We start from the raw sequence: 12,047 nt of genomic DNA on the forward strand, positions 1-12,047 counted from the left end.
TCCCAAATGTTAAGATCTCGTTGTTCTCTTTTCTACATTTCTTAATGTTTTAGTTTTTTAAAGTGCTATTGTTTACATGATAATATTTCATGAATACATAGATCGTTATGTGTTTCATGATGCAACATCTCGTCTCCTTAGAATGGCTTGTGCTTGCGTAGTACAAATCATTCAAAGGGGAGTGATCATATCATAATTTCACATTCATTTTTGTATTTAAAAGCATGTCTAAATTTAGTTTTCTTATAGTCATCTAGCATGGGAGCAGTTTGTTGTCCACCTTGTCTTTGTCTCTTTTATGTAATTGTCCTGCAACACAGTTTGCAACAATCAGAAGCCAACTAGATTTTCATATGGTCTCTAGCATAGCACAACTTTCTAGTGATTCTTATTGATGTCCATCATACGCCTAAGCAATTTTTTATGTTTATCTTTCACTATTTCACCTAACTTGTTTGTCTACAACTTATTGATTCTACAACTTAATAATTTTATGTAGGATCAACTTAGATTTCTTCCTTGGGGGAAACTCTACATGGATAGACGACTCTCCATCCCCTTCACATCTTGGATAAAATACCCTTGACCCTTCATCTCTCTACTTTAGCTCACATCTTTTCCAAAAATACATATGATAATTGAAGTTAGGGCAAAATGTAATGTTTTATTTTACATCCTATGCAATTTCACATCATATACACCTTCCCTTTAGTTAAATTTAAGACAATTATGCTTACTCATCTAATTCCTAATCCAAAGCATTCCCATCTTGCCATGCATACCCAATTTCTTAGTTGTTAGTATGATTTTCATCTAGACAGATACACTATGAGTAGACATCTATGCAACGCACTAGAATCTCATGGCAATCCATTGTCATATTAACAATTGAGATGTTACACTTACCATATTTCAATAGTGTAACACCTCTACCAACCTGTAACATCATTGAGAGTAATCCGACCTTGCTATTTTGGACTCAAAACCTTTCCTCTTTGCGTTCAATTCTCACATTTTGAACTTTTTTCTAGACATTCTCTCATTCACATCAACACTCTTCCTTTCTCATACACTTTGCCATTTCTTCATTCATTTTTTCACACAACGATACCTCAAAGCTTTATTACTATCATATAGAGATCTTCATTGTCGCTTCAAAGATCATTATAGTTTCTTTGTTGCATTTGTATGCTACTTGAATTCTCTTGCTTAAGTAGTGGTAATCTCTAAGGTTTATTGAGTGTATTATCTTTTTTTACATTCAATATCATATTTGTGTATTTTCATTTACATTTCTATTATTTATCTCTTTGTCTTGGTTTTCCGTGGAGGTGGAAACACGAAAAATGGGGATTTGACAACAACAAGCCACCATATAGCCACCCTAACACATTTCTTTGGTCTTATGCGTGTAGGTGCTAGAGAAAAAGTTGTTTGGTGAAGATTCTCAAGTTTAAGCATTGTTCTAGGTGATTTTTTCTCTCTCTATGTTATTTCATAGTTTTACTTCATTTAAAGTATTCCTTTTAGTCATTCTCATTTGTTAAATCTATTATTTAGTTGCACCTTAGCATTCCCTAGATTTAGTAGATGATGCAAACCATTTTGTAGTTTCATGTGCATAGTCTATTTTCTATCTATACAAGACACAAGTGAGCTAAATTGTTGTCTATGCCTCATGTGAACATCCTAGACAAAAGAGTTAATTGGACTATTTGGAAGATCTATACGGTTTGCTCTATCTCTTCCTAAAGTCCCAAGAATATAATTCAGCTTTGTGCGTATTGAAAACTCACATTTTGCTATAGTTAGATAAAATTGAAGGTCGTAGTTGCCTTTGGATTTATCTCAGTGGAGGGTAGGAGTTTGATCTCTGGAAGGACTAATTATCCTTTGTACTAGTTCACTTTTTCCACTTTACAATAGGCATTCATTGTAACCAACGTAATCTATCCAATTCATTATAGGTTAATTTAAATATCATATCCTCTTTGGATTAGTCTTTCTCAAGATTGCATAACATATGAATCATGGGTTCTTTTCTTCAAGATTTATGATAGGCAATTTGGTTGTAGTTGAATTTTGGGACCTGTGGAGTTAACTATCAATTCCAACATGGTATTAAAGCTCCAAATCTGTGACTTTTTATCCATTTGATAAGAGATTCAACTTTGAGAGAGAAATCAACTTATCCTATGGCAAAACAAGCATCATTGCTAAATTCAAAGCAACCAAAAATAAAAAGATAAGTTGTCCAAATATTCATATTTGAGAAGTTGAAAAAATGAAAAAATAATTTAATAATAGAACCTTTGCATGAGAATCCATGTTGTTCGACCACCATCTCTCAATCTATGTGGATATAGTTCTTATTTTTTAAATTTTTCCCAATTTTTTACAAATTAATAAGTTCTCTTATTTTATAGAAATTCCAAAAATAAAAAACAAAAAAAATATTTTTTAGAACATGTTGATTTTTTCAAAAAAGCAAAAGAATATTTCAAACAAACAAATTTTCCTTTTTAAAATTTTTTAAAAAATAAATAAAATAATGCAAAATAAAAAAGGCACTTCAAAAGATAAAACTAGATGTACGTGTGAACAACATGAAGGCCAATAGCTTTCGAAGTCTTTCATATTTTGACTTGTATTTTTATGTTTTTAAATATTTACAATTTAAAAGCAAAATGACAGTGAGTATGACGTTCGTACCTTCCCTCCTCCCTGTTTACGCGCTCTCAGTAGCATTTTCTCTGACTTTTCTTTGCTCTGCATTTTCTCTGACTTTTCTTTGCTCTTGTTTACCCCACATTCCACACGCATTACCTTATAAAATCCATACATCTTGAGAATTGAAATTATCAAAACAAGCAGCAAAGTCGAGGTTAGAAAGCATGGATGAATACTTGGAGCCTAGTGTTCCACAGTAAGTATGAGTTTCTTAGTTATCAAATTGGGCTGCAATTTTAACATAGTTGTTTGGTAAGCATGATTTGCTTCTCTTAGTTTACAAGGGATCATCAGTTCACCAAATAAAATTGTTTCTAATGCATGTTGAAATGATCGTGATGAGATTTTTGGTTGGGTGTTGAAAAGAACTAAACAAATCTGAAACTTCTTCTGAAAATTTTAAGTGGGTTTAACTAGAAAAGTATTGATTCTTATATAATGTCAACTTTATTTTTGAAATTCGTAGGAAGAAAGTAATTTTTTACAGTGCCCATTTGGTGATCATTGCTAGAATTTTTGTTATAGTTCTCTGCTGGTCAAGAGCAGGGAAATTATCTTTCTCACTGGAAATCCTGAAAAGAGCTTGGGAGGAGACACGCAGTTTTCCAAATAACAATGACAGTACTTATTTTCGTTGGAATATCATCACATACGTTAGAACCAATATTTTTCCAAGATTTCTGAATGCTTTTAACGACAAAAGTTTCTTCCATGTGAATTATATTTTTCATGGTGAGAAGGGTTTGAAAATCAATTCTCTTTCGAGAAAGCTATATAAATAGATATCTATAGAAATATAATGTTATAACTAGGATTTTCTAGGTTTCACTTCTAGTGAGGGTATGGATAATCCATTTGGAATAATGTGTCAAACTTTGCTATTGGGTGTCACCCCAACTTTTCAAACTCACAAGAGGGATAACAAAATTTCTAGGCAACCTTATGAAATCCCTTTTGATTCTTTAAGGAATCCCAAAAAAAATCATGAAGAATCTTTTTTCGCTTCATATAAGAGGTTTAAGGAGCCCACTATGAAGAGTAGTACATGTGGGTAGATACAAGAATCTTGGAGCATACTTGAAACTTTCTTGCAAGAGAAAGTGGTTTTGTGATCTAATGCACAAACTTTTTCTCATTTCTAGAGAGAACTACTTCTCCTAAGAAAATCTACAAAGCCTGGAAGGCAAAGGGAATGCCCAAAAATTAAAAAAAAATCTCCATGTTTAATCAACTTCCATTCAAAAATAATTAACCAAGAGGGCATAGGTGAAAAAGATTATATATAACACTAAGTCTTGTGCCACTTAATGCTTGAAACAGAAGCTTGACAAAAAGTATCCAAGTGTTTTAAAGTAAGTTTGATATTTTCTTCCTCTTCAATGAGACTAAGGAATGAGTCATCTACAAAGTGGCCATTAACAAGCGTAGTCGATGAATCAAGCAAGACAATATCTCTAACCAACCCTTGAGACACTAAGTAGGCCAAGAGATAACAAAATCTTCAACAACAAGAATATAGAGGGTTAGGGCTTCCACCTTTTATAAATTTTTTTTTTTTCTTTTAACTTTTCTTCTATTGATCTTGAAAGTTTAATCTAATTAGTTTATATATATTAGGGACTTAATCAATTTTTCTTAATTATTTATCTAAGATAGAATTATATTATATGATCTTGAAATGAAATTTCTCTACATTATTTTTAAGAATTTAAAATAAAGGACATAAGTATTTTTCTTAAAAAGTAATCAATTTTATATTTTAATAATAAAAAGTAAGTAAAAATTTACACAACACAAAGACAAATATAAAGTAAGAAGGGCCAACCACCCAACAGAAAACAAAACACTACACAACTACATCTTTATCAACACCAACTGTTCCAACATGTGAGACAATTCTAAAGATAATTATTCCTTATCCATACATTTGATCAGAGCCCATTTAACTCAACAGTCTGTTATGAAGTCTTTCTTATTTTGACTTCTATTTTCAGGTGAACCTGCACGGCCGCAGCTATTCTAGCTCTAAAACAGACCTGTTGTACAGCGTGTTAGTGACAGGTTAGTCGATCGCAACCTTTAACTGCAAAATCGACGGTGTAAAACGCACGACTAACACGTGTGTTAGTCAATCCGTACTGTCTTTTTGAAACCAGAATAGACGCGTCCAACCTGCACCACATTATGACAATGAGTATGACGTTTGCACCTTCTCTCCTCCTTTCAGACTTTTTTTCGCTCCGTATTTTTTCTCAGATGCTCTTTCCTCCTATCTAAAACCTTTTTTTTCCCATTTTATCGGACTATTATTTGTCCCTGTTTACACCTACATTCCAAACCCATTATCTTATAAAAACCCCATCTCTGAGAATTGATATGATCAAAGCACAATTTGAAAGAGATTTGTATTTTTGAAGGAGAGATGAAGTTTAAATCTTACAGGGTGAGGTATAATTAGATGTCTTTTCTATATTGAGAGTATAGGATAGTTTCATGTATTAAAACTCATTGATAGATTCGAAAGCAGATTGTCTGATATCGTAAATATGAATATCGTAAATATGAACTTCGAAAGCATGGATGAAGACTCGCAGCCTAGTGGTCCACAGTAAGTATGAGTTTGTTTGTTATCAATTTGGGTTGCAATTTTAACATAGTCGTTGGTAAATTTGCTTCTGTTAGTTAACAAGGGATCAGTAGACCTAAGAACATATAGTGTGTAATGCACGTTAGACATGATCATGATGTGATTTTTGGATGGGTGTTCAAAAGAACTAAACAAATCTGAAACTTCTTCTGAAAAATTCAAGTGGGTTTAACCAGAAAAGTATTGGTTCCTTTAGTATTTCAACTTTCCTTTTGAAAATTGTAGAAAAAAAGTTATTTTTGAAGTACCCAGTTGATGCTTATTACTAGAATGTTTGTTATAGGTTTGCTGCTGGTCAAGAGCAGGCAATTTTTCTTTCTTCTTGTGAAATCCTGAACAGAGCTTGGGAGGAGACGCGCAGTATTCCAAATAACAATGACAATACTTATTTTCGTTGGAGTAAGTATGAAGGCGTAGTATTTATCACATTCCCTTCCTTTCACATAGGAGATTTCACTGCCAGTGATAGCTCATATGAACAATGCGATATTAAGAATGAGAACAAGTTCTTCTCTGACCGTCTCAAGGATGATTCCGATCAACCGGCTCTTGTTCACAAAGGAGCTCTCTACAAATTCCTTGATCTTATGAAAAGATCAGACTTGGAAACTCAGGTATGAAAACCCTTTTCTCTTCTCTTTTATAATTGCTCTTTGATGAGGGATGCGTGTTATTGCATTCCAAAGCCTAGATTTCATAATCACCTGCAGTTTTTTCTATCCGGTGCTGATTGTTTTGGTTAACTTAAAGTCTAAGTCTTCTGTCTTGAGTTTCTTCATGGACGATTTGAATCTAGGATCTTACATTTGTTGCTGAAGAGTTCTCTACCTTTCAGTTATTGGCTTTTTTAGGATTAGCCCATCTTTTATTAGGGTGATTTATTTCTAACACCTCCTCATAAATCACTCTATAGAATGCTCACGAACCATGTTGAGCTATTAAGATCTGGAATACTCTACACTTGAACTACTGAACTTTTAGGACTAGCCCAACTTTAATTCAGATTTAACTTATTTCCAACTTTCTACTTGAAACCAACATTTAGAAAACGTTTTGCCTATTTATACATCATGCCCACCTCCTCATAAATCACTCTATAGAATGCTTACGAACCATGTTGAGCTATTAAGATCTGGAATACTCTACACTTGAACTACTGAACTTTTAGGACTAGCCCAACTTTAATTCAGATTTAACTTATTTCCAATTTTCTACTTGAAACCCAACATTTAGAAAACGTTTTGCCTATTTATATATCATGCCCACTTCACTATGAACTTGTGTATTCTACCTTTTATTTAAGATTTCTAGTTATGTCCGATGAACTAAAGATCTGTGCTGAATTAATTATCCTTTTGATTTACTTTGAAAGTACTTTCCAACTAATCTATAAGTAGACAATGCGCTACAATTACTGACCTTGAGCATGAGTTTTCTGAATTCAACCGTTTAATATTTAAATCGTTGTTATGTTTCAGATCTCTATGCAGCACATATGATCAAGGCTTGAACCTTACCCAATTAAGGGTTCTATAGAGAAAAGACTAGATATATGCTGTTGATTCCAGAGAAATGTTAAAATTTTATAGATTAGTTAAAAATCAAATTGAAGATATTTTATTAGTTGTCAGGATGCTCTGCCATTGAATTGTGGAGTCTTTTTTAATGATAAGTTCATCTTTGGTTTAGGGATGACTTATCTTCCAACACGCCTTTCTGATCTACATTGTAGATGTTCAGGACTCTTATCTTGACCTAACTTTGCTGACCTGGACTTTGATTCCCTTCTAAACTTTCTATGGATCAGTTAGGAATTGAAAATAGGACCTCCCATTTACTATTTTGAATGCTCTGTTACTATACTAACAACCCTTCTATAACTGATTCATCTTCAAATCAAGGATGAGTGATCTTTTCCAACAGAAAAGTATACTGAACTACACACTGTTCTGTGTAGTTTTATGGCTATCTATCTTAATTTATGCAATTACCTATGCTTGTTAATGCTCGAGATGTTTCATACTAGTTTTTAATCTGTACAAATTGTATGCTTTCAAAACATTACAGGTCATTTACAAATGTACTGATTAAAATTCGTACTACCCAGGAATCAATTTTATTTCATTCAGTAAATTTTCAAAGTTCTAAGATGCATATTTAAGGCTGTTTAATTGTTTATTCTATCAGATGAAGCAATTTTCGGAACAGATTAAGGAACAAAAAGTGGAACAACCAATTATATTCGTGGGTAATTCTATAGGAGGTGCTATGGCAACACTAGCTACAATCTGCTTTCTGGATAAGAGGCTGAAAAATATCTATCCTTTGTGCATTACATTTGGCTCTCCTTTGGTGGGAAATGCTGCTCTTAGAGAATCAATTGGCTCCCAAGATTGGCTTGGAAGATTTTGTCATGTGGTTTCAAAACATGATTTTGTTCCTCGCATGCTCCTTGCACCTTTTGAATCAATTGCACTCCATTTGAATTCAATTTTCTCTCAGGGAGAGATAATAATGGGCAATGATTCTGATCCTATACAAGCTTGCAGGGAACTTCTTGACAATGTCAAGTGCCTTGGAAAGTCTAGCCCATATAAACCTTTTGGTATTTATATGATCTGTTCAACCCAGGGAGCAGCTTGTATTGAGGACAGTCAAGCTGCCTTGGAGATGCTAATTTTAACTTTGCAAAGCACAGAAGAAAATGGTATTGCCGATGCATTGATTTCAGAGCACAAAAGTTATGGTGATAAGTTGAAAAATGTTTTTGAAAGTGGATACTCAACAAGAGCTTCGAACATCTTCTCAGAATCCTCCATTGGGACAGGAATGGCACTGCAATTAGAATCCTCCGTTGAGACGGGAATAGCACTGCAATTAGAAGCCATGGGTTTTCAGACTCTGGTAATCCCATTTTTTTAATTGTTCACATAATTCTTAGTATTCAAATCACATATACAATATTTAGAACTCTAATTTTATTTAGATAATTGAATCCTATACGTTTAAATCCTAATAACAATATCATTATATTCATTAATATGTTTTTAATTTGCTTGCATTTGGTCAGAGATTAGCCTAGTCCAGGTATGTTCCTGCATTGTCTCAATCTTTTACAGCTTTACACAGGCATTCACTAAAGGGGCTCAAATAAAAAGGCAAATTCCAGGGACTTTGCCGTAGGGAAGTTACTGCATCCTCTTTAGACCAGGGATGCCAGGGGAGTGGAGCTAAGAGGAGAGGAGAGAAGATTGATTTTAATTAAAAACATAAATTTTTAATGGTCTTCATATCAATATATATTATATAGAGATTTTGATTTTTTTTTTTATATGGAAGATTTTTTATCAACAAAGTCGTATTAGCTATCTAATATAGGAGCATGAGCTTTAGGCTGAAACTTCTACCATTATGAACCAAAGACTGAAGGGTATCCATTCTGTCAGGTTTGGCCTTATCTCTTATGATGTCCAAGCCTTGCACTCAGCAAGACTTGATCTGTGATGGGCTCATTTAAAATCATTCAACTTCTTCAGCAGACCAAAGATTTTGAATTTTGATTATGTAATATTTTTTAACATCAATGTTTCAGATCATACTTTTTGATCTATCATTAGAATAAATTAGACTCAGAAACTAGAATGATGATAAACCATAGAACATGATGACCCCTTGATATTAAAAATGTTACACAATCAAAATCTAAAAATCTCTGTATACTATCCATTAATATTAAAAATTTGATTTAAAATTGAAATCATTTATAGTTAGTGTGAAATAAAAGAGTTTTGAACTTAAGTTATATTCTTACTCTCAAAACAACGGTTGAAAGTTTTAAAAAAAAAAAAATTCTATAAAAAAGATAAGATTTCTAGATACTGTGGCTTCTTAGGAAGCTCTGTTTACTCTTATTATTTTCTCTCAATGTTCTTACTGTATGTAGAAATTGAAACTGACTACTTTTACTGTTAAACAGACTAAATCTGCATTTGATGCCCTGAAAAAAGCCGCAGATTTGAAAAACAAGCATGACATGGACATTAAGGACCTAAATTCAAAGTTGAGCGAGAACCAAAGTAGACTGGCAGAGCTGGAATGGTACATTAAAACAGTATCTAAGGGCAACAGCTGTAGCTCCTACGATGTTTTCAGGGACCTGGGCGAAAAGAAAGATTTTCATATTAATCGGCATAGAATGAATCTAGAAGATTTCTGGGATAAAATTATTGATATGGTGAAGAATCAGCAATTGCCCAGTGACTTCCGATACCAAAACAAATGGATCAATGCTGGAACTGCATACAGAAGACTTGTAGAGCCCCTGGACATTGCAGACTTCTATCATCTGCACAGCGACAGGGGAAGCTATCTCTCAATTAAGAACAGGCCGCTCCGTCATAGGGTTCTGGAAAAATGGCTGGATGACAAAAACCAAACTCGCATTGAAAGAGGTAGAGGGAGGAAAAAGACTCGCACAAAGTTTGCATCCTTAACTGAGGACTCTCGCTTTTGGGCTCGTGTAGAAGAAGCTGATAAAGACTTGACAAATCTCCAGCCAGAGAAAGAGCAAACTGTCATTGCCCATCTCAAGAAAAGCCTCAAAGATTTTGAAGCTTATGTGTCGAAGATGATCGAGGAGAAAAGTATTTCCATGGAGGTTTTCATTGAAGAGAGCGGCTTCATGATATGGTGGAAGAAATACAGAGAGTTTCAGCAGCAACACTCAGAAGAGTGGAAATCAAGCTCCCCTTTGCTCAAATCCATGGAAAAGGAGAAATTGGGAGTTCAGAAGACAGGTTTTTGATTCAGTATTATAGTCTGTTAGAAGTTGTTTATTTCCATGGCCTTTTCCCCTGCTTGAAAAATTGTAATCCTTCTCAATCTGCATTGCCTGTGTTTGCTAAGTGTATGTTTCTTTTCAATCTGAATAAGTTCGTAACATTCGGAATAATGAGAGCCTGATTCAACCCATGTCTATGGAGTCCTTTGAAGGTTTTTCTAAATATAGGGAATGTAAGAAAAATTCATATTATTTCTGCTTCTTAAAGTGTTATAAGAGGATTTAATTTGGGTTATTTAAGGTTTCATTTTTTTGGGAAATTATATGATATTTTATCATAAGATTCTTTTGATGCCTAATAGTTAAAAATATGAGGAGTTATTTTCAAATCTTAATCATATTATGATAGGGTTTATTATTTGTCTTAGAGTGTATATTTTAAGATACAACATAATGATAAGTTTGGTGTTCACGTTGAGTGAGTCAAATTAGAGGTTTTTTTTTTCAATAAAAGTGGATTATTCCACTAAATTTTTTTATTAATATTTTTTATTTTTTATACAGGATTCAAAGAGCATACCAGAGGAAAGAACCTCGGGAAGAAAACCTCCGGTCATAGCTCATAAAATAAACCTATAGTATCTAACAGATCAATTTATACACCCCATCCAAAACCACATACAAAATGCGGTCACAACACATATAATATCAATTTTACATAGAGCCCATATAATTTTCAAATGTAGACTCCACAACTGCTATCAATGGAAGAAGACAGAATTTTACAAAGCTTTGTGCCAAATCCCATGAGCCAAAAACCTTCCTACCAAAAAAGAAAGTATCAAAAAACCTTTGGAAAAACACTATTGTATCAAATACCATGAGCTCGAACTCTCCTCCAGACAACGAACTTGAATACTTGAAATGAAAGGGGAAAGCGGGAATAATTATCATCATAAAATTTTAAATCAACATTACTCAAAAAAATCACATAACTATTGTTGCAAACCTTCCCATACCCTAGAAGGAATTTCCTCAAAACGCACCTCTCGCTGATTAGCATTGCTATCAATGGCTAAATTTGCCAAATAATCTGCAATCTTATTAACTTCTCTGTAAAAATAGGATAACAAGAAAGATTCAAACAATTCTAATATTTGTAAAATGAGATCAAGTATATACTGCAAATTCCAACAATTCGATTTCTTTTTCATGACACATTGAATAATCACCATAGAATCACCTTCAATTATTAACTCCTTAATTCCCAAAAAGATTGCCATATCCAATCCAAAAGACAAAGCATGAAATTCCGCATAATTGTTAGTTTTAAAACCAATAGCATGACACTTAGCTCGAAGAAAATTTGCATTGTGATCATAAATTACCATGCCTACCCCAACCGGCCCAAGGTTACCACGAGAAGCCCCATCAAAATTCAATTTTAAGTGCCCCTGCAGAGGAGTTTTCCATCTAGCAGAGCATCTCTTACCTATTGCATCATTCTTTTTTAATATTGAACCATGAGAGGGTAAAGCCAACAACATCTTCCAAACTCTAGTAACTCTACTATCCCAATGCAAAAAAGAAGTAAGATTGCCCAAATTCTTATAAATAAATGTCAAAGCAACCTCAAAGATTGAAGACTCAATTTTTAATAGAACCTCAGACATAGGAGAACTTGTTTTTTTAAATATCCTATTGTTTCGCTCTAGCCAAATATTCCAAATCATAATAGATGGAGATATGATCCAAAGGCATGCATAAAAAGATGAGGTAAACATAAAGGGCCAAGATCTAAAATGGGAAATGAGATCCTTACCAATAACAAAGGATATATTTAACTTCTCAAACAACCACTACCAACATTCATAAGCATAATCACAATGT

At 33.5% G+C, this 12,047-nt stretch overlaps 1 protein-coding gene across 1 annotated transcript; it reads left to right on the forward strand.

Moving 5' to 3' along the window:
* The first annotated feature begins 4,984 nt into the window (after positions 1-4,984).
* Positions 4,985-10,346, forward strand: LOC131042498 (lipase-like PAD4). Its single transcript, XM_057975813.2, has 4 exons — positions 4,985-5,338; positions 5,661-5,991; positions 7,565-8,281; positions 9,354-10,346. The coding sequence occupies exons 1-4, from the start codon at positions 5,277-5,279 to the stop codon at positions 10,179-10,181; spliced, it is 1,938 nt and encodes a 645-aa protein (XP_057831796.2). The 5' UTR covers positions 4,985-5,276; the 3' UTR covers positions 10,182-10,346.
* The last annotated feature ends 1,701 nt before the right edge of the window (positions 10,347-12,047 follow it).

Source organism: Cryptomeria japonica, chromosome 5 (genome assembly GCF_030272615.1).
Source record: "Cryptomeria japonica chromosome 5, Sugi_1.0, whole genome shotgun sequence".
NCBI classification, from domain to species: domain Eukaryota; kingdom Viridiplantae; phylum Streptophyta; class Pinopsida; order Cupressales; family Cupressaceae; genus Cryptomeria; species Cryptomeria japonica.